The sequence below is a fragment of the Leptonychotes weddellii genome, chromosome 3, assembly GCF_054177405.1.
Source record: "Leptonychotes weddellii isolate Sample4059 chromosome 3, ASM5417740v2, whole genome shotgun sequence".
Classification (NCBI taxonomy): Eukaryota; Metazoa; Chordata; class Mammalia; order Carnivora; family Phocidae; genus Leptonychotes; species Leptonychotes weddellii.
In genome coordinates, this window is record NC_138371.1 from 122,990,339 (window position 1) to 123,013,647 (window position 23,309).

The 23,309-nt window shown below is 40.2% G+C and overlaps 2 protein-coding genes across 2 annotated transcripts in view; one reads left to right on the forward strand and one right to left on the reverse strand.

Annotated features, from left to right (window-relative positions):
* Positions 1–4,213, forward strand: part of MED4 (mediator complex subunit 4) — a 13,908-nt gene extending 9,695 nt beyond the window's left edge. Inside the window, exons 5-7 of the mRNA XM_081815504.1 lie at positions 876–884; positions 1,367–1,519; positions 3,323–4,213. Coding sequence (XP_081671630.1) covers positions 876–884; positions 1,367–1,519; positions 3,323–3,495 — 335 coding nt within the window. The 3' untranslated portion in view covers positions 3,496–4,213. The remainder of the gene's footprint in view (positions 1–875; positions 885–1,366; positions 1,520–3,322) is intronic.
* A 4,580-nt stretch (positions 4,214–8,793) lies between these two features.
* Positions 8,794–21,131, reverse strand: NUDT15 (nudix hydrolase 15). Its single transcript, XM_006737550.3, has 3 exons — positions 20,974–21,131; positions 16,857–17,053; positions 8,794–11,540 (listed from the first exon to the last, which is right to left on the reverse strand). Exons 1-3 carry the CDS (start codon positions 21,129–21,131, stop codon positions 11,380–11,382), a joined length of 516 nt encoding a protein of 171 aa, XP_006737613.1. The 3' UTR covers positions 8,794–11,379.
* Positions 21,132–23,309: the final 2,178 nt, after the last annotated feature.

Genomic DNA, 23,309 nt, shown 5'->3' on the forward strand with positions numbered 1-23,309 from the left:
TATTTATTTATTTGAGACAGAATGAGAGAGACAGAGAGCACATGAGAGGGGGGAGGGTCAGAGGGAGAAGCAGGCTCCCCGCCGAGCAGGGAGCCCGATGCGGGACTCGATCCTGGGACTCCAGGATCATGACCTGAGCCGAAGGCAGTCGCCCAACCAACTGAGCCACCCAGGCACCCATGATATGTGATGATTCTAAAGCTATAGATTTATATGCCTGTAACACCCAGGCTGGCCAGAAGCCCACTTTTTAGAACCATTGGGGTTTTGTCAAGGGTTCTGGCCTTGGAATCAAGACAATCCCAACTCTTCAGTGATAAAGGTGAAGCACTGAGCACCCAACAGCAAACACATGGGACTGGATATAGCTGGAGTAATTAGAAACAGTAAAAAAGACTAACAAACTACGAACATATTGACAGTACATAAAACATTTATAAGACAGGGACCTAAGGTCGAGCAGCAGTCTTCTGGGAGGAGTGGGAGATAGTATCTCAACATCAGTAATTCATGATGGTGGTATTTTACTATATTAAAAACACTAAGGTTAACTTAAGAGTTTTGGGGGTAAGTGATCTGGAGTGAGTAAGAAATATTACCAAAAAGTTGGTCCAAATCTGCCAAGTTTTCATCATCCCAAAACTAAATAGTATGCTTTCATGATTAGAAATGAACATTGGCTCCTGATATTCCTCCACTGGAAAGATCTAGGACTTAGTCTTTAAATGATAAGATCAAAGAGGTTGGTTAGGAAAAGTTTCAATTTAGACAGTCCTTCAAATAAGCATTCCAGTCCTTTCTGCCTTGTAAAAAAAAAAAAAAAGTGTCATGATCTATTTATTCTCTCAGAGTATGTATCGTTATTTTCTTACTAGGAAATGCAGGTAAGTTAGAAGAATGAAGATCATAATTTTCTTAATTTGTCATCTGCAATTGCTAAAATGGCAGACTTTTTTTTTTTTTTTTAAAGATTTTATTTATTTGACAGAGAGAGACAGTGAGAGCGGGAACACAAGCAGGGGGAGTGGGAGAGGGAGAAGTAGGCTTCCCGCTGAACAGGGAGCCTGATGTGGGGTTTGATCCCAGGACCCTGGGATCACGACCTGAGCTGAAGGCAGACGCTTAACAACTGAGCTACCCAGGTGCCCCTCTTTTTTTTTTTTGTATAGATAATAGTATATTACTGTACAGATTCAAAGAAGAAATGCATGTATTTTTAAATTTAATATTTTGTGCTCTTAATAACAATTGATAAGATTACCTTCCTGTTCCAAAATTGAAAATGGGTGTCTTGAGTTTTTCAAAGCAAATCAAGGAAAATCAGTACTTCAGAGACGTATTAATGCTTATTTTGCATATGACTGAGTTAAAAGCAGTCTTTTTTTAGGGGACCCACGGAGACCATACCCAACTGATTTAGAGATGAGAAGTGGATTATTGGGTCAGATGAACAATCCTTCCACTAACGGTGTTAACGGTCATTTACCAGGGGATGCACTTGCAGCAGGCAGATTGCCAGGTAATGTTAATCAGAATGGTTCCCTCAGACAGACCAAGGTGTTGCAGACGTGATGATGGAATATCTGGCTGTTGAACAAGTTTGGGTTCTAGACCCAGCTTGTTTTAATAGCTGGGTTTTCTGCCAATTATCCTGCTCTCTAGTTTAAAAACTGTTCTAGCTGGAGTTCATGAAATTAGAATAAATTGACTTTTCTCTCATTTGTTAATAGGTTATTTTCCTTGGGCATTAGGCCTCTCTTTTATTAAAATCTAAACAGCTTTTTAAAATTGTGAAATATACTGTGTAAACAGAATAAGAAATATTCTGAATAAGAAAGAATACAAAGTGAACCTACTCCTGAAAACCTCCCAAATTGAATAACAAAATGAATAATAGCTTTTTATGGGCTTTTCAATAACTAAATAAAATAGCACTTTTGTGAGACTTGGTTCATTCTGAATTTCAGCCTTCCTTAAGTTTTATGTATAGTTTTGTGTTATTCTTAGATTTATTTTATGCTCCCCATCTTTTATCTTTTGTAGGTGACTTGTTTTGATTTGGTAGAACATTTAAAAAATATAAACTGATTTTTTTGAGCAATCACTTTTAATATTTCACCTATTTCATTTTTTCTCTTATTTTTTACAGTGTTAAAAACATGCTCTAGATAATGGTTTTCTGCTTCACATTTTATTGTAAAGATGTTCCTGTGTTAAGAATGCTTTGTAAACATCATTTTAACGAAAGTACAAACTTGAGAACTCACTGTGCCTTAGTTTCCCTTGATATCTTTGCATTTTTCTCATTTTGATTATTCCATATTACATGCCAGTCACAGTCCAGTCAGGAGGCAATATGAACAAGGAAAATTTTTAAAATTATTAATTAGTAACAAGATACTAACTACTAAAGGGTAAAGAGAACTGTTTTTAAAAAATACAGTAATAGGAGAAGTGGGGAGCAGCTACTACTAGGACCAGGCAGAGTACCCAAGGAAGGGACCCACTGAGAAGAGGCTTCTCCCACCCCCATCCTCAGTTCATACCGTGGCACCCTCAAGAGGGTGTAGCTGTGGCTCACGGGATGGCAGAGAAGTTAGATGAGGTTATTCACAGGCTGGAGCCGGCAAGCAGGAAATTATCCATTAGGGTTCCAGGGAGCCTTGCTGGGAAGCCACCTTTAGGGTGATGGTGAGACTTAGACGCCACTGTAACTTGCTAGGGGCTGAGCTCACCGCTTGACGTCCCCCTGCCAGCCAGGCACCACGGGGGAGAGAAGGGAAGCATCGGATCCCTCAGTCCTGTTCCCCTTATAGAGTCCCTCCAGTGCCCTCTACTGACAAAGATTAACATTGTGGCTGCTGGCAAAGGAGAAACATTTTCAGGGTCCAAGGAGAAGAGTGGTTTTAAAGCTTAAGAGGCAGTTTAGACTTGTAATACTTAGTGTAGTAGATGTTAGCTATTTAAAATATAGAGAGAATAATATACATGACCTACTATATATCTGCATATAGTTTACATAGATATGTGTAAGAAACATTTGATTTGTCATTGTCAGGGTCTTACAAAAGAAAAATTAGGTCAACTGACTAAAGTTACTTAGATGGAAGCAAGATTTAAAAAAAAAAACACAGGTTCTAGTTAATAAAACATCATGCTTTTCCTTGATAACTTTGATCTTTGTTAATTTAGCCAAATGTACATTTTGATTCCTGGCCTTAAAAAAAATATTTACTTCAGATTCTGTGCATGAGGGAAGAGTAATGAAGTAAATTGATTACTGGTAGAAGTATTGTTACATATGCTTCTTTCTTTTCTCCAGATGTCCTTGCTCCACAATATCCATGGCAGTCAAATGACATGTCAATGAATATGTTACCACCAAATCACAGTAATGACTTTTTGTTGGAACCTCCGGGGCATAATAAAGAAAATGAAGATGATGTAGAAGTTATGTCAACAGACTCGTCTAGCAGCAGTAGTGACTCTGATTAAAAACATAAAAGACAAAATTCATACAGAATTGAATACTATGGGGTGGGCACTTGGGTGGCTCGGTTGAGCGCTGGACTCTTGATTTTGGCTCAGGTCATGATTTCAGGGTTGTGAGATCAAGCCCCGCATCAGGCTCCGTGCTGGGTGTGGAGTCCGCTTAAGATTCCCTCTCTCCCTCTGCCCCTTCCCCCACCTCTCTTCCTCTCTAAAAAAACAAACAAAACAGAATAGAATACTGTGGAATTCTGTTTCCTAAACAATTGGAAGCCTGTAAAAAATAGCCAGGTAATACTGGCTATAGTGGAATTGTGCAACCCATCAAAAATCACTGGACTTTCTTTTTAAAGCGAAAAATCATGGTTTCAATTCTAAATCACTAAGTGAATATTTAAAGAATAATCAAAATTTACTGTTGGGGAAAAAAAAATTACTCAGTGCCGCTCTACCCTGTTATAGTGTAGTTATGTTGAACTTGTACACAGTAGTTCTGGGAATAAAAGTTGAGAGAAATGACCCATGTACATACCACTCATCAGCCCCTGGAATTATTTAGAATAAGGGCAGTGGATCACTGAATGTGTATCATATCTTGAAATAACAAAGCCCTCATTTGAAAGTGAAGGCTGGTAGCTTCTGTTACAGTAACGGGGGAGATTGTTTCAATTTGTACTATCTGTAATTATTGTAATTTTTGTAAATAAACTCACTTTTGTTTGTACTCTGTATGCTTTTTTTTTTAATTGAAATACGCCTTCAGTGTAGGTAAGAAATTATTTTTGTAAATCCAGTTGCATTTTATACATAAATAGAACTCTGGAGTGTGAATGAACATGATGGACTGCATACAGCTAAACTAGTAATCACAACTAGTAGGTTTCACAAAGGCCCATACTGACATTCTTAGAAGAAATAAATTGAAGTTGCTTTTTGTGCTTTTTTTCCCATTAGTCTTCCCACTAGTTTTTTTTTTTAAGTAACTGAAAAAGCTTACCATAATAATGTCTGATCTTAATAGATTGGATTGTCTGAAAGGTTTAGAAGGAAAGCTATCTCTTGCCTTCACCTTCCCTCTTCCTGCATTTTCCAGAAGGAATCACTTTTAACCACTTTTAACTTAATGGTTAACCTCCATGTTTAAATAATACGCTTATACAGCTACAATTTGTCTTTGTGTACTTTTTACATTTTTTTTCAGATTGCAAAAGTAATACAACATTCATAGTGGAGCATTTAGCAAATACAGTAAATTACAAAGAAAAACTTCTACCAAGAGATCATATTAATATTTTCGGATAGGTTCTTGGTCTTTTTTAAAGATCCACATGTATACATTTTTTAAAACAATGTATTTCCTGAGATGCTATATAGTTTTTAGTAATCTACATCCTTGCAATGAATTGAGAATTCAATTTTTCCAACTTCTTTTCCTTTTTAGTATTTAATAAAATGGCCTCTAGAAAAACATTTGTCTTCCAATTTCAGCAGTTTGCTGGGAACAAAATTATGTTTTTAGATTGGTATCTTGAATAATACAAGGAATGAAATGAGTAGCCTAGTTTGGAATTCTAATAAAGTATAAATTATCTGACAGTTCAGTTTATTTTGTATTAATGTGAATTCAACATATGCCAATATGCATAAATTAGTCATAACTGTCTATTATGCGATATAGTAAAATATTGGTTGCCTAAAAAAAAATATATAGATAGATGATACACAGCCAAGGAAAAGGAAGTGGAAAGTAGAGAGCTAAAGCAAATAAGGCAAAGTCTTGGTACTTAATGGAATCTGAGTGTAGGGTATGTGGAAGTTCATTGTACTGTTTTCTGCTTTAGTATGTTTTTTTTATGTTAACATTCTTTTGTTTTCTGCATCAGAAGTTAACTTGACACCATTTTAAAATGCCAAGGAATGGAAAAGTTTGGACTCTGTTCTACAAGATGGCTTTGATGCAGCTGAAGGTCTGATTCAAGGATGGCAGGCACAGAAAGTGTGTGGGAACCCACATTAGCAAACATTTGTGGGTTCTGTTATAGTTCCTTAGGCCGTGATATTTAGGCCACCTATACACTTAAGACCATTTTACTGTATTTGGTTAATCAATATTTTCAATTAACAATTTTGTTGTATCATCATTCTAACAAATAGTTTTTTCAGCAGTTTTTATGAGACCAAATCTTTGGCCAGGATGTATCTCCCTAATTACAATGTTTGTATGGGAAAATGATTTTCTTTGTAACAACAGATTTTATGGCCATTTGAATGAAATCTGTTGCCACACAGTGGGTACTTATATTCCTTAAATGAGGCATACTGTCGTTTAAATCTTTTGCTGAAACTTCCATTTTAAATGTCTTAGCTACTTTACCTTCTGATACATAAAGTCAAAGAATATTAGCATTAGTGATCATATGGAATAGTTTTCAACCATGTTCGTTTCCCATTGACTGGTGCTTCTGGCTGTGTTGAAAAAGCCTCCTAGACTGACATAGGGTCAGCGTGAAGGAATATTTGCTATTCGCAATGTAGTCTAGAGCCCCCATGGCTAACTCCCCCTCCCCTGCATCCTGTCCTTTGCTTTCCTTTCCTTCCTCATGTGTTTGAGCATCTTCCAGTGCTGAGTGTACAGCAATGAATAAGACAGTGAGAGCCTGCCTTCCTGCACTTGACGAAGCTGAGGGAGGGGACAGTTAATACACCCATAAACAAATCAGTAAGATAAATCCAAATAGTGGCAAGTACAATAAAACATAAGGACACAGTTCAAAATTCAACACTTACTGCAACACCCTGACTTCTTAAGGTAAAAGAAACTCCCAAGAGTTGTAGCACAGACCTGAATGGTCTTCAAAAATCAATAAATACAGGGCGCCTGGGTGGCTCAGTTGGTTAAGCGACTGCCTTCGGCTCAGGTCATGATCCTGGAGTCCCTGGATCGAGTCCCGCATCGGGCTCCCTGCTTGGCAGGGAGTCTGCTTCTCCCTCTGACCCTCCCGACCCTCCCCCCTCTCATGTGCTCTCTCTCTCTCAAATAAATAAATAAAAAAATCTTAAAAAAAAAAATCAATAAATACATATATGGGTGTTAATTTAAAGATACTATGATCAATTAAAGATATTATGACCAAAAATGTTATATTCAAACACTTGGGTCTCATCAAAGTTTGCCTAAATTTTTATTATTATACTAATTTTTTTAAAGATTTATTTATTTGAAAGAGCAAGGGGGCAGGGCAGAAGGAGAGGGACAGAGAGTCTCAAGCGGACTCCATGCTGAGCACAGAGCCCGACATACAGAGCTCAACACGGGGCTCAATCTCACGAGCCTGAGATCACGACCTGAGTGGAAACCAAGAGTCAGATGCTCAACCAACTGTGCCACCCAGGCACCCCAAAAGTTAGCATTAATTTTTAAACAAAAACAAGAAATGTCATGCTTTTTGGATTGCTGTTTTCCCCACACTGAAAATTTAACTCTTTGATCCTGTTGTAAGTCTGAGACTCACGTACGTTGTACCTTTATTAAAATGAGCATGCCCCATGTCGGGGCAGAAAATTTTTCCCTTCTTCTAGGTTCTTTGGCTGATCTAATAACTAAATTGACGTAGATTAATTGGAGAAAAACATCTAATTTTGTATATATGGAACCCATAAAAATATGAAAATCAAAGAAGTGCCCAATGCAGGCATCTTTTATACCTTTTAGACAAACAAGTTTGTGCAGAACTGACAAGACAAAGGGGTTTGGGCTTGGGGTAATAAATTAGTGAAGAAGTAACAGTATTTGTTTATGCAGTCTTCTCGTTGCTAAGTTCCCTATCTCTGGTGATAAGCATGTCTCTCTAACTCCTGGTATATAAGAAGGGTACCTTTCACATGGGAGATTTATTTCCTGCTTTCAGGCAGACAAAGGAGGGTCAGAATGTCCCTGCACTGGCTCTTTCTTAAGTAACTTTAATTAATCATGCCAAAATGGCATATTTAGGGGTAGCATATTCCCATTCACCCAACATCACTCCTTTCTCTGTCATTGAAAACACAATTTGCTACAGGTTTGGTATGAAAACATCCTCCAGAATCACTGCTTAGTGCTCTAAGAATGGGCTTTTTCAAAATTCCCTCTGCTCAATTTTTTTTCTAAACTGCACACAAAGAACATCCTGTACTAGTCTCTATTGTGTAACAATAGGGTTTCATTTTGACTAAGTGTAAACAGTAATGTTGGTATTTGGTCAGATTTATTACAATAGGATTCTATTCAAAGTGTCCAAGGTTTAAAATTATTATTCTACACCTGCCTTTCCCATATTACGTTTGTGCAAAGCACAATGGCCATATTGGTTACACTGAAAACTATCTGGAAAGTGGTTATTTTTCTCAAAGTGTGGCCATATCCCAAGTGTTTCAGAGTCACGGGATGGCCGTTAGAAGGCAGATCGGGGAATCTGCTCGTTACCTGCTGACTGGAAATCTGTGTGAGGCCTTCCATCCAAGTTTGAGCATCAGGCCCTAAAGCCTTTCAGGACCCTTCTCAGGCATGGCATTCATAATTCAACGGTCTTAGCACCTCTTCCGTCAGGGAAGCTTGTGGTTTCACTCACAAATCAACACGGACAAAGAACATGACAACAAATAAACCCAAACAGAAAAACAGAGGATGAAGGGATGTAGATTCCTTATGAGGGTTGATGGGGCAGGGGATTAAAAAAGAAAAGGGAATTTCACGTGTACCTCAAAGAAATCAAACTGCGATGTACACACTCACTTTGCATTTATATATACAGCTCTACAATCTCTCATCCAAAACCCTGGTGTCTAAATGTATTTCAGAATTTAGATTTCTTAAAATATTCTAGAAAGTTAATAGGATATATATATATCCTGGTAACTATATATATATCCAGGATCTCTCTCTCTCTCTCTCTCATATGTTATATAATACCCCCAGCAAGTTCTGAAGAGGCAACTTATAAATTAAGCACATTAAGATTTCTTTAGCAAGGGGCCCCTGGGCGGCTCAGTCGCTAAGCATCTGCCTTCGGCTCAGGTCATGGTCCCGGGGTCCTGGGATCGAGCCCCTTATCCGGCTCCCTGATCAGCGGGAAGTCTGCTTCTCCCTCTCCTACTCCCCCTGCTTGTGTTCCCTCTCTTGCTTGTGTCTCTCTCTGTCAAATAAATAAATAAAATCTTTAAAAAAAAAAAGATTTCTTTAGCAAAGATATGTACTCTGTCACCCAGCCTTTCCACTCATCTGTTTATATCCAACGGAAATAAATACACATGTGAACCCCAAAGAAAGCATGTTCAAGTGCTCACAGCAGCTTTATTTGTAACAGCCTCAATTGAAAAGAAGCCAAATGACCATCAGATTCAAGTTTTTGAAAAGTCATTCTAGGTATACTGTCAAAAATAAGTCAGAGGGCAAATTTTGTCATGTGTATTTTACCTCAGTTAGTTAGCCAACCAGAGGGGTGTGCCAAGTACTGTGATAGGTGTTTAATGATATTTATACTGAACACTAAGCAATATTATTATGCAAAAAGCCAAATACTTAAACATTTTAAACATAAAAATGGGAGGAAGTCTAGAATGGGAATTTGGGATTAAGTGTGATGGGTTCAAATTCAGTACAACATAAATAATCTAATTATTTTTTTTAAAAGGCAGCATTGACATGTGATTGATTTTATGTTGGAACAAGACTTTGTGTTCTCCCACAGAGATGACTCCCTGAGCTTTCCTTCTCCACAGTTCCCAGTTAATATGATCCTTGCTGCCCCAAAGAGAATGTTTCATCTGAAAGCATTTGCCTTATTTGGAAAGCTAGCAGTTAAGCTATCAGGGAACTGTCTCTTCCAAGTGGAGGTAAGGGAGGCTGAATTCACATCATGCTCTACTGGGAATGCTTTTGCTAGGATACCGCACTTGCTTATCTGGGGATACAGGACACCTCCGGGCTTGATCTAGCAAACAGATGAAGAGATATTTCAGGTTCCCCAGCGTCCTGTGGGGGTAAGGTATACCTCAGGAACTCTAGCCGACATTTAATCTTAAGAGAATATTGCTAGTAGTCAACATTCGTTTTTTTCCATTAAAGGCAATTCTCAAATCACCTAAGAATTAACTGCTTACATAAGAGTTCTAAATCCTCCTCCGTTCATCTGCTTATTTAGAGAAATATTTACTGAGTGATTATGGGATGCCAACTGAGCATATTAGGTACTGGGATAAATGCAATCCCCTTCTAATATGAAACTTATCCTTTCACCTTTCCCTATAAATAAGAGCCCAGGTTAGTTTTTAATTTCCATTGCAATAAACCTTCATGTCTAATTGGGTGAATTTAAAACAAACAATCTCACAAGCTCCTAATGAGTCTATCAAAAATTTAAAGTAGCTGATGTGGAAAAACTCTACAGGTTTGTGGTAAGTCTCTGAAGCTGTAACACATCTGCTTGGTGATAAGTACTAGCCTAAAGAATCAGTGAATTCCCCACAATAGCCAGACTATGGAAGGAGCCCAGATGTCCATTGACAGATGAATGGACATAGAAGATGTATATATATACGATGCAATACTACTCAGCCATCAAAAAAATGAAACCTTGCCATTTGCAATGACTTGGATAGAACTAGAGGGTATTATGCTAAGTGAAATAAGCCAATCATAGAAAGACAATTATGATATGATCTCGCTGATATGTGGAATTTAAGAAACAAAACAGGATCATAGGGGAAGAGAGGAAAAAAAATAAAACAAGATAAAATCAGAGAGGGAGACAAACCATAAGAGACTCTTAGTCATAGGAAACAAACTGAGTTGCTGGAGGGGAGTGGGGTGGGGGTATGGGATAACTGGGTGATGGGCATTAAGGAGGGCACATGATGTAAAGAGCACTGGGTGTTATATATAACTGATGAATCACTGACCTCTACCTCTGAAACCAATAATACATTATATGTTAATTGAATTTAAATTTAAAAAAAAGGAATCAATGAATTCCCAATCAACTATATTTGAGATAAACCTATGAAGAGTATCATCCATGAGGCTTGCCTGGTTTCTTCTTGCATTCAGTCTGTTACAATATCACGTGTCCCTTAGCCTCTGGACAGCTCCTCTGTACACTCATTAAAGAATGACAGTGGAAAAGGCAAATAATGTCCTGGTATTATGAAAGCAGCTTTCACCTTGAGTGCCCTTGAAAGGGTCTCACAGACCTCCCCAGACCACACCTTGAGAACCAGTGCCCTAGTCTACTCTTCTTTTAGATATAAGGAAGCTGGATCTCACAGAGATTAGGTGAGAAATCCAAAATTACATGGCCTGTTAATGACAGGGTAATATCTCAGGCGGTTTGTCTCACTTCTCTTGAGGTAGGTTCTGAATCAGAACTCTGGGACATACACCCTAATGACCTGTCCTGTTGCTCCAGGTGCAAGGACGGTCATAATTCAGTACTAAAAATTTTGCTTTAAATAAAACAGAAGAGGAAAATCAACAGACAGGATAAATTCTGCAACAGGCACACTGTGTTAGCATCTGAACTAGGATCTCTATTTGAACGGAAACACTAAGGCAAATCCTACTGCCCTCCACCCCATGCAAGCTGGTCATGACAAACTGCACAGTAAAAATCACAAAGAAATACAGAGAGCAGAAGTGCCACAATACCACCATTTGTCACGCTGAGTCTGAAGTGCACTTCATGACATAATGCCCAAAAATTTTTCACAAGTACTGGCTGAAAGGGTGTTGGGTATATTAAGAGAGATCAAATAAACTGACAATCATATGGAACTTTCTAAATAAAATGGAGTTGTTCTGAAATGTAGATATTTTTCATTTTCTAACAGGACCTTCTTTTGTCTTTTTAAAATAAATCAGGTTTTCTTCTTGTACCCCCAAGGATGATGTCCTTTGTATTCTACCAGATGATCCAAATCTTCTTTAAATGGATTGTAGCCTTGTTCCTTTAAACAACGCAGTGCCCAGAAAAGCTGGTTCAGTGGAGGAAATTCTTCCCAGGGAACCCACTCCCAACCTAGAAAAGAAAGATACCAAATCAATTAATTTAGCTAGAAGCAAACAAAGAATATTTATTTTGGCAAGTTAACCTATCCTGAGAAAAAACTGATTAAATTCAAAAACGACCCGCCACTGATAACAGTATGCTACTAATCACAGTGATGCTATGCATTAGCTCTGCTGTACCAACATAATTTGCATTTAGAATGAGCGTAACAGAATGGTGATCATTTAAAACATGCTGTTATTTCCACATGAAGCCAAGTTTATAAGAGCCCCATTATGGTAAAACCCAGATTTAGGACCATTCCATCTTTGCTTAAATATTTGGCTTAAATGAAACGCACAGAACTTTATATACGACAGGTTACAATACTACATTAAAATAAACTAGTTACCTCACCTATAGAATAAGGTAAATTACATTTCTTTTTTTTTTATTTTAAAGATTTTTATTTATTTATTTGACAGAGAGAGACACAGTGAGAGAGGGAACACAAGCAGGGGGAGTGGGAGAGGGAGAAGCAGGCTCCCCACTGAGCAGGGAGCCCGATGCGGGGCTCGATCCCAGGACCCTGGGATCATGACCTGAGCCGAAGGCAGCCGCTTAACCGACTGAGTCACCCAGGCGCACCGGTAAATTACATTTCTAAGCTATCCTCCATCTTTTTAAAAGGTAATGGAAGCTGTGCAGAGAATAAGAAGTATTCTCTGTGTTGCAGTACACTTTAGGTAGAAAGACAGTAGGGATGGGACCAATTTTAAAAAAATCCATTGAAAGAAGAAAGATTAAACAGTGTCTATTAGTTGTGAAATCCATAAAATTCTAGAGGAACATTCTAGGGAACAGTGTTTTCCTTGATGAGTTATTTTTTATTTTTATTTATTTATTTATTTATTTTATTTGAGAGAGAGAGAGAGAGAGCATGAGCAGGTGAGCAGGAGGGGCAAAGAGAGAGAGAGGGGAGAGAGGGAGAGAGAATCTGAAGTGGATTCCAATGCTGAGCACAGAGCCCGACAGGGTCTCCATCTCAGGACCGGGGATCACGACCTGAGCCCAAACCAAGAGTTGGCTGCTCAACAGACTGCACCACCCAGGCACCCCTTCTTTGATGATTTAAATGTCAATAACATGAGGGGTGCCTGGGTGGCTGGGCTGAACAACCTACTTTTGGTTTTGGCTCAGGTTATGATCTCAGGGTTGTGAGATCAAGCCCCCAGAATGGGCTCCATGAGCCCAGTGTAGAGACTCCTTGAGATTCTTTCCCTCCCTCTTCCTCCCACTCTCACACACAAGTGCTCTCTCTCCCAAATAAATAAATTAATTAAATCTTTAGATGTAAATAACACGAAAGCACAGATGCTCCTAACAGATGAATATATAAATACTATATTATTAAGATATACACTCCACGTTCAAACTACGTTTCCTCATGATCACATGTGTATACTTATGTTTAAGTGCAGTTACTCCCACTAAGTATTTCTCTGCCTATAAAATACAGGTATGTACTTTCACTCTGAGAAAGCAGGGGACAGAGAATCCATAAAGTTAGAACAGGTTCAGGAAGGAGTGATCAGCCGCTGTGACCACAGACTAAAAGAAAGAGGGAAGGAAGGAAGGAAAGGGAAAGAGGGAGGGGGGGAGAGAGAGGGACAGAGAGGTGTCACCCAGCAATGGTCTGCAAGATGCCGAATTAACAGTCTCAAGAGAGCTGTCTGTAAAGTTTCTCTTGTCTTGGAGAAAATGAAGCACCTGGCTGATCCTCCTAATTATAACTGGCTGGCTGGAGGAAAGATGCTCTAACTTGTAACCTGAAGCGGGGGAGCCAGATCCAGGATCTGATGAACATGGGAGAGAGACCGCATGTTTATACTATAAATAAAACCACCACCACCACGGAGCTACTGCATCTTGGCTGTGCTGCAGCTGGTCCTCAGCAAGGGCTCTCAACTGGGAAAAAAGTGAAAATAATGCCTGCTATATTGTTACTAAGGGATAGAGTGGAATGAGTGTTTCTGGTCCAATCTGACTTGGTCCTAGTAACCTTGGGCCTTATAAAATCATGCTGTTTGATTTCAGATTACTAGCATGTGAGAGGGTCAACCAAATGAAGGGAGACAAACTCAAAAAAAGTTATATAAATGAATTCTAAAAAATCACAAAGCATGTAAAAAGGACTCAAAACTACCATATTCTAGGAGGAGAAAAACAATGCGTACAATAGTAGAGTAACAAAAACCCTAAGAACGAACTTCATAAAGTAGAATAGTCTTTTAGAAGTTGTTAAAAAGTAGGCCAGTCTAGGTACTGTATTTGGGAACCTCATTCCCTCGTTCCCTTCTTCCTTCAACATATTCTGAACAACGTACTCTGAATAGGAGCCAGGCAAAGGTGAATGAGCCCAAATTCTGCCCTTTATGTATGCACAGTTCAATAAAGGAAAAACATGAAGTACGATCTGAAGCTGAACACTTGAACTGAACCTGAGATACCTTCTGAATGCCAGGGGAAGGTAACTAGAAATAGAGGCGGCCAGCACTCTGCACCAGGGGGCTCAGCTGGGCCCGATCAATCCCTGCAGGGGCCGGGCGGGGTGGCCGGGCAGGGTTGGGGCCTGAGAGACACAGGCAGCGGACTGCCGACTGGTCAGAGCCGGTTGGACAGTCAGTCACTCCGGTGTTTTCTGCTCGGCCCTTATCTACAAATGAATACTTTCTATGTCTGCTTCTTATGAAGGACACGAAGTATACAAAACCAAACTATTTCATCGTTTTGTCTCAGGTTTTTTTTTTTTTTTGCCTGTAACAGAGATAAAAATAAGGAAATGGTCATTTCTTCCAAGTTGAAGTTTCTGTTTTTAGATAACAATGATCTGTGCTTATTTATTACCTGAATAAATGATGCCTCAAACTCGTTTTTAAAAATTCAGTTATATGAAATATATTTTGCTTCAGGTATATGAAATACATCCTGCTTTGTAGGAAACGGAGTCCTACAAAAAGTGTTAACGTGGAAATATCCATATTTACACTTCAATTTGATGTTAAAAAGCCAAATAATCAACTGCTCCTCCCCACAGCTTCAGGATATCTAGACTATTGAGTTTTGTTCCCACTGTTACTGTCCTCTCTCCTAGTCCTCAATTTATCCAGGATAATTAGGATGGGAGAGAGAGCAGAACTTGTAGAGAGCTCCCCCAGGGAACCTGGTACATTTCTCACCTACCTGTCCTGCTTTCCCTTCTTAAGGCATGAGTGATTTTAGTTGTGCCCAAGGCCAACCGGAGGCCTTTGGATACTTTTTGGGTGTTTTTGTGTGTGTTACTGTGATATAAGAAATATATATCTGGCCTTCCTCCCTGTTTCCTGGCACAGAGTTCCTGAAACCTTTGTCATTTCCTAAGTGATAGGGATGAGAGGAACAACTTTTGTTATCCATAATAAACCCCTTTCAACCATATCTGAGTTTATGCTAATAAGCTGATGGGTCACTGGAGGTCCCTAGATAGCTTCAGGATGGGGGCTGGTGACCAGAAAGACTTCCCACCACCCACATCCCACCTGAGGTGAGGGGAGAGGAGCTGGAGATTGAGTTAATCACCAGCAGACAATGATTTAATCAGTTGTAGCAATAATAATATGCAATAGTCCCATTACACAGAAACCTCCATGAAAACCCTACACAACAGAATTCAGAGAGCTTCCCGGTTGGTGAACACATCAAGGTGCCAGGAGGGTGTCATGCTCCTTGAGAGTATGGAAGCTCAGCCTCCCTCTCCCCACCTACCTGGCCCAGTGCCTCTCTTCCATTTGGCTGTTCTGAGTTGTTTCCTTTGTCATAAACTGGTAATGTAAGGAAAGTGTTTTCCCGAGTTCTGCAGGCCATTCTAGCAAATTACTGAACCCGAGGAGGAGGTAGTGGGAAGCCCAATGTAGCCAGGCAGTCAGAAATACAGGAGGCCAGGACTTTCGACTGGCAATTGAAGTGACTGGGGACAGTCTTGTGGAACTGAGCTCCTTAACTTTTGGGATCTGATACTAACTCCAGACAGTGTAAGAATTCAACTGAATTGTAAGACACCCAACTGATGTCTGGAGAATTATTTGGTGTGAGGAGAAAAGCCACACATTTGGTGTTAGGGTATAGTGAGTAAAAATGGCTCAGACTTTGCTAATTCACTTGAGATGATTTCCAGTAGTTATCTGTTTTATTAAAAAAAAAAATCATATATGACTCAACAGGCCTTTGGGTGGGACATGCCCTTCTGTTCATTCAATCAATTCAATCTGCAAAACACTTCAGTGATGATTTATTCATTCTGGAAATATCACTTCCTCCAGGCCTCTGCATATATGTCCCCTTCTCAGAGCCCTCCCTGACCACCCTATCTGATGCAGCACCCATGTGTCCCTATCCTTCTTATTCCTTATAATTACACTGTAAAATACCTGCCAATCTGTTGCCTTCCCCCCACCCCCCAGTGAAATGTCACGTCTGAGAGGGCAGGGACTTTGTTCTGCCCATCGCCGCTTCTTTAGTGCCCAGAATAGTAATGGGCACACAGTACTCAGGAACTATTTATTGAATGAAAAGATTCTTCCATATTAGAGAATAAATTAAATGTTTACAGGGGAGGTTCAGGACACAAGACCACTTGGATCAGGTGTCATATGGCAAATAATATATTTGATAAATTCAATATTTTACTCTTTGTCATGGACTTTTATGAAACTTGAAGAGAGGTGGTACATGCAAAGCCCTTAAAACAACGCTTAGCACACAGTAAATATCAATTGTTGTTACAGCTTTCAGAGCACCCGACACGACACGGAGGATAACTGTTTTGTCTGGTTAGTCCCTCTCTATACAAGGAAATTTATACCTTTATACAGGTGAGAACACTGAGCATGGCACCTTAAATATTTTCCTTAAAATCAGTCTGAAGTAAAATAAAACACTAACAATAAAACTAAGATTTACTGAGTACTTAGGCTGTTCACTTGGTTCTTTATGCATATTAACTCATTTTATCCTTACTACAACCCATCTGAGGTGGTTACTCTTATCATAGAGGAAAAAAGAGGCCCAGAGACTTTAAATAACTTGCCCAAGGCTGCAAACCTCTAAGTGGAAAAACCGGGATGCAAGTCAAATAGTATGGCTCGGGAGCCAGTTCTCTTTCCTGCTGTGTCCTTATGGTCTCAGGATTTAAGTATATTTACATTTCTGTACGAAGAGACTCTAAGTCTCTTCCCATGGCAACATACTATAATACTCAGATGATATGCTTCTCTCAGAAGATGCATGAGTATATTATAATTCTCTTACTTTCATTTTTTTCAGGCTCTGTGTTCTTGGGTTCCGGGTCATGAGTCATATCCACCTCTCCTTTCATTAGTATGGTCACATAATGGTAATTTTCTTTCTCAACAAAGGAATTCACAACTGAGGCAAAGCGAACATTTTTCAGGTGAAGAGCTGCTTCTTCCCAGGTTTCCCTTTGAGCACATTCTTCCCACGTTTCACTGGAAAACAGAAGCATACTACTGTATTCAATTCTGTTTATGTAATTTACTTTTTTGCCATGGAAATTCTTAGCTAGGAATTTCTAGTGTAAAGCAAGAAGAACTGTAACTGGCTCATGCTTTAAAATAATCAATCAACAACCCTGCCTTTGACATTCTCTTCATCTGAAGTATAAGGTATTTGAAGTTATCTGAAGACCAAAAGGACTTCATATTGAGCAAAAAAAAAAAAAAAGAACATTTAGCCAATTCAGCACTCGTTCACATGCCTGGAAGCCGAATGCAATCAGGAGACAGTTTGATATACCAGTTAAGAGCACAGGCTGGGATGCCTGGGTGGCTCAGTCAGTTAAGCATGTGCCTTCAGCTCAGGTCATGATCCCAGGATCCTGGGATCGAGTCCTGCATCATCGGGCTCCTTGCTCATGGGGAGCCTGCTTCCCCCTCTGCCTGCAGCTCCCCCTGCTTGTGCTCTGTCTCTGTCTCTCTCTCTGAAAAAATAAATAAAATCTTTAAGAAAGAAAAAAAAGAGCACAGCCTTTGGAGTTAGCTAGACCTAGGTTTGATTTCAAAGTCCATTACTTTCTATCTTGGACAAATAAAGAGATAATGCCACTCTCTCACTGGGTTGTTGTAGGTGTATCAAGAAGTGGATGATGTCTTTTCCTGCAGTCTCACAATTTTTGATTAAGCCTCAAAACTGAGGACAAGAGGCAATAAACACCTCTAAGTTCTAAAGAGTATGGCAAAAGACCAAACAGATGCCATCTAAACTCAAAAGTTTCCAAAGGCCAGAGTAGTTTTTGACCTTCACCCCACCCAGTCTACATAATAAAAAAGAGAGATTTTTGGGAGGGAGGGAAGTTATGAATTTTCTTTTTTTTTTTTTTAATATTTTATTTGTTTGACAGAGAGAGACACAGCGAGAGAAGGAACACAAGCAGGGGGAGTGGGAGAGGGAGAAGCAGGCTTCCCACTGAGCAGGGAGCCCGATGTGAGGCTCGATCCCAGGACCCTGGGATCATGACATGAGCCGAAGGCAGACGCTTAACGACTGAGCTGCCCAGGGGCCCCAAAGTTATGAATTTTCAAGCATAGTAGCAATGTTTCCCTTCCTCCTGATGAGGGGACAACTCTGCCCCAAAGCCAAGTGAGAGGTGCTCCAAGAAAACTGGTCACAGAGATTCAGTGTGACTTCCAAGGAGACACTGGTGTGTTACTCCCCTGCTAAAGACATATGGAGCTGCGGAAACTCAGGCTGTGCATCAGAGTAGGGGCGGTAGAAAGGTAAGAGCTCTTCGGTAAGTCTAAAATGTGTCCCTTGATGTTTAGGGATGCATGTGAAGACAGAGACTGAGGCTTATTCCCACCTTGAGAATCTGGAAAGCAGGAGACTGGCTAGAGAAGCCCATGATGAATGAGCAAGAGAAAAGGGTGACAGTGAAGGCATTATTTTCGATTGTGAATTTCCTCTGGGCCCAACAGATGCTACAAGAGACAACTGGGGACCGCAGCATAAAGAAAATGCAAGATAGTGTGCTAAGCAAAAGCTACATCAGTCACCTATGTCAGAAAACTGTGCAGTATAGACATCCTTATAGGACTTCCAAACAACCAACGAATATATGCTGAGAAAGAGAGCACACCTGTGAATACTGCATCCAGACCGTACCCATGGGGGGATCACAGCAGCACTAGTTTTTTGTTTTTTTTAAAGATTTTATTTATTTGACAGAGAGAGACACAGAGAGAGAGGGAACACAAGCAGGGGGAGTGGGAGAGGGAGAAGCAGGCCTCCCGCGGAGCAGGGAGCCCGATGCGGGGCTCGATCCCAGGACCCTGGGATCATGACCTTAGCCGAAGGCAGACGCTTAACAACTGAGCCACCCAGGCGCCCCCACAGCAGCACTAGTAATGTAAAAAGTCTGGCCCCCTCCCTTCCTCCCCAGCATCCTGGAGAAGGAAGGAAACCAGAAACAGTGAGAAGAGGAGGAGGCCCCCCTCTTCTCTCCTTTTCCCCACTACAGGGGAGAGACAAATGCTTGGAAGTGGATCACAATGACCGAAGTGTGATTTATTTTTATAATCAAGTGACAGGAAAACAATAGAATTTGCAGGAAATGTCTTGGAGCAGCAGAGAAGGGAAAGACAAATCATGTTTAAAGACAATGGAAGGAGAAAATAAAGCCATTTCCTATCTGTTTCCCATCAAACTTAGCCCAGTGTACCAGTCATATAAAGATAAGTGAAAGCATACATGTGAAGAGCTTAGCATAATATCTAGCACTTAGTAAAAAGCTCATTAAAGTTCAATTCTGGCTATTATCATTGGATATCTGAGTAAAGATTCCAATACTTTATTGTGTTATTATTAAGCTATCTTTAGCCATTGCTCCAGTAATTATACATTCTAACTAGTGCTTAGTTTGTGACCTAATGCCTATTAACAATTGACCAAGTACAATATAGTGTGCCCGAAATTTTATTAGTTATTAACTGATGGCTTATCTTAATTATCTAAAAATGATAAACTTATTGATGCTTTTTAAAATCCTGAAGACTATTTAAAAAATTCCATGTGCTACGACATAAGAATTCCATGTTTCATAAAAGACAAAGTCTGGTTAAAGGGAACTAGGATCAAACCTCTACTTCTAACTAGCACTTTATAACAAATAGGTGGATTAGAAGAATATAGTCAGAATGTATGAAATTCTCCAAATGACCCAAATTCTTCAACATAGCATGGAAAGAAAGGGAAAGGGGGGGTGGATTACTATTGGATTTGGAGACTTAAAAAAATTTATCAATCCCAAAGTACATGTAATATGTACTCCTCCTTTGATCTCGATTGGTACGAAACAATAAAAAGACATTTTCAAGACAATTGGGAAAGACGGTACAGACTGGGTATCATAGGTTATTAAAGAATTACCTTGAGGTGTGAAAATGGTATTTTGTTAAGGTGGGAAAACGTGTTTACGTCTCTTGAAAAGCCTATTACAGATACATACTGAATTATTTAGGGGTGGTATAATAAATGTCTGAGTTTTCCTTTAGACGAGTCTAGAAAACAATGTGTGTGTCTGTTGAGAGGGAGCAATAAAGATAAAAGAAGAACAAGCTTAGTAACAGGTATATGAGGATTCACCAACTATTTTCTCTTTTATGCATGTCTGGAACTTTTACACTAATGGAAAAACAAGTGCTGGCTCTGAACGCTTTAGATGCTGTTTATCTGCTGTTGACTTTAACCGTATTCTCCCTTCAGAACCCACCTTTCAGCACAACCCCCGGCTTTCTGCACCCTTGGGTAGACCTGACCCTTAACTACCCGACTTCTTTTGTTGGTCTGATCCATTATCAAACCACAGAATGCCAAAGCAGAGAGGGACATTAAAAAGTGCTTTGTTCCAACTTCCCCACTGGAAAGATGAAGACACTGAGGCCCAGAGAGTTCGACTAGCCCATCTGCTTGGTCAGGGTGCAAGTACACGTGCTCGGGCAGGAAACAGATCGTCCATGCGTGGAAGTTTAAAGCACAGCCAAACCATGCAAATACCTTCACTGGCAAAACTGGACTGCTCGAGGGTTATAAAGACCCACTTTCCGTCCCTTACGTGCAAGAACTAGAAAAACGCACCACACACACCAGCTCGCAACCGTGACGCCAAAAGAACAGGACTGTGCTAGCGGGACTCAACACCTAAGGCAGCTCCTTCCCCAGCCTCCCTAGCTCAGTGCCCCGCTCCCAGCGTGCACCTGGGGTGGGCGGGGTTTATCAGCCAGAGGGGGCGAGCAGAGGAACGCGCGAGAAGACGCAGCGTCAGCGTGCACGCAAAGACGCACGGACGCACGCAAAGAGTTCATCCTTCCCCTGCACGTTGGGCTTTCCCTGGGTGACCCCTGTAGCTGCTCACCCAAACTCCAAATGGCCTCCAGGAAGTTGAAAACTGCCGGCTCCAACTGACCCTTTCCTCTTGCCCAGGAGGACACAACGAGGATGCTGGCTGCTAATTACCACTACTCCTATCCCGACTCCAGGACGCCGCTGGGGAGGCTCCAGGCGGGCCGTCATCGCGCCCCCGCCAGAGGCCAGGGGAAGTGACGTTTGCCCCGCCCCCTGGGCCGCCAGCACTCGGTGAGCCTGCGCTGGCGAAAAACCGAAGCCAGAGTGCAGGGGCTTGCCTTTGTCTGCTGTCTCTGCTTCACGCGGTGGTCTCAGCTTATGAAGCTAGTGATTCCTCTCCAAGGATTGCCTGTCAAGGTTTTGTTTTAAATAATGCTACTTACTGTTGCACTTTCAACATTTACGAAACATATCTGATATGGGAAACCAGGGCAAAAGAAAAATTAAATTTCCTTACTACTTACAGCCCACTGATAGTCCTTGAAACAGGCAGAGTGACATTCCTCTAGGAACTCAATTTCTTCAATGTTAATACTTTGCTAAGGGCAAGAGGCATTCTTAGTCTGAGGATTCCCCCCTGCCCCCCATCCTATAAGTCTTCTTTAAGATACAAAAATTCCTTTGGAAATTTCCTTTATCTCTATCCCCCTAGATGTATGTTGGTAATCATCCCCCAAACATATGGCCCACTGATAGGCTTCTGAAGGGTCTCATGACTGAGTTTTTACTAAACCATAGTAAATGACCTTTCCCTAACAAGCCCCCTCGGGATCCTGGAAACCTTGTTTCCAAAATACCTTGGAGGTTTGTACTGTCCCTAACCTCCTCCCAATTTGAAAGTATATAATCAGTCATCCCTCACAACCCCAGTATAGCTCTTTCTGCCCATAGGTCCTGTCCTCCTGCTCTAATAAAACCACCAAAGACTTACCAAGAATTCTTTCTTGACCATTTGCTCTGAACCCCAATTTCTTCATCAATATCTACTCTCAGATTCCTCCAAACTATGCATTTACCAGCCATCTGCTTTTATAAACCTCTGTGCCTTGCACATCCTATTTCTTTTTTTGTTTGGATGAGCTTCTCCACCACAGTAAATTCATTCTAGCTATAGCTCAAGTCAATATGGTACCAGGGCAAGGACAAATGGTATAGAAACAACCTGGTATAAATTACTGAGAGTATTAACATGGAAAAAAATTAAGGGCAATCAATAAATTGTGCTGGGAGGAGCTAGTTATTTGGGAGGAAAGAGAGAACCTGTTCCAGGTGTTCACACACCATGCACCAACCAAAAAAATCCCAGCTGAATCAGAGTTGTAATGAAAACGAACTAAAAATGAACTAATGACTAGTCTCTGGATGGGGAGGATTTACTTTTTTTCATTAATATAAATCAGGTTTTACTTCTACCAAAGTAATGTGCATATAATTTAAAAACTCAAATGGTAGAGAAACAAGTTAGGATGAGTAGGGATGACTTTATCCACTAGTCCTGCTTTCATTCACTTTTAGCTCTTTGAACTATTATTCCTGATATTTGTCTACATATTTCAAGTAATATGTTTATTCTTCATGTTCTGATAAATGACTAAACATTTGTATAGCATGTTTCCTTCCACCCACAAATACGTGCTTTAATATGTTATGCACCACAAAGATATTCTGTAATATTTTCCCAAATAAAAATTGGCAACATATAGAAAGGATAATGTATCATAACTGAATGGAGTTATTCCCAGAAATACAAGGTGGGCTTAATATTTGAAAAATCAATCCATGTAATTTATGACATTAAAAGAGAGAAAAAGGAAACACATATAATCATTTTTTAAAGAGTTTATTTGAGAGGGAGGGAGGGAGAGAGAGAGAGCAAGCAAGAGCACAAGAGCACGGGGAGGGAGAAGCAGAGTCCCCACTGAGGAGGGAGCCCGATGTGGCGCTCAATCCTAGGATGCTGGGATCATGACCTAAGCAGGAGTCAGCTGCTTTATCCAGAGCCACCCAGGTGCCCCAACACATATAATCATCTTAATAGATGCAGAAAAAAACTTGAGAAAATTCAGTACTTATTAATGATTTTTAGAGTTAAGCAAACTAGAATTAAAGGAAATTTTAACAACCTGATATAGGGCATTTACAAAGACTTACAACTAGCATCATATTTAATGGTTGTTATGGGCTGAGTCATGCCCCCCCCCAAATTTGTATATTGAAGTCCTAACCTGCAATACCTCAGAATATAACTGTATTTAGAGAATAGGGCCTTTAAAGAGGTAATTAAGTTAAAAGGTCATTAGGGTGAATCCTGATCCAATATAACTTGTGTCCTTAAAGAAGAGGAGA

Bases quoted from the DNA above. Each gene is read 5' to 3' on its own strand.
- NUDT15 (XM_006737550.3), bottom strand. From the start codon at position 21,131: ATGACGGCCCGCCTGGAGCCTCCCCAGCGGCGTCCTGGAGTCGGGATA. The intron at 17,054-20,973 runs GTGAGCAGCTAC...TCTGTTTTCCAG, and splicing joins GGAGGCCATTTGGAGTTTGG to TGAAACGTGGGAAGAATGTG. The intron at 11,541-16,856 runs GTAAGAGAATTA...TTTCTTTTCTAG, and splicing joins AGAGCCTGAAAAAAATGAAA to GTTGGGAGTGGGTTCCCTGG.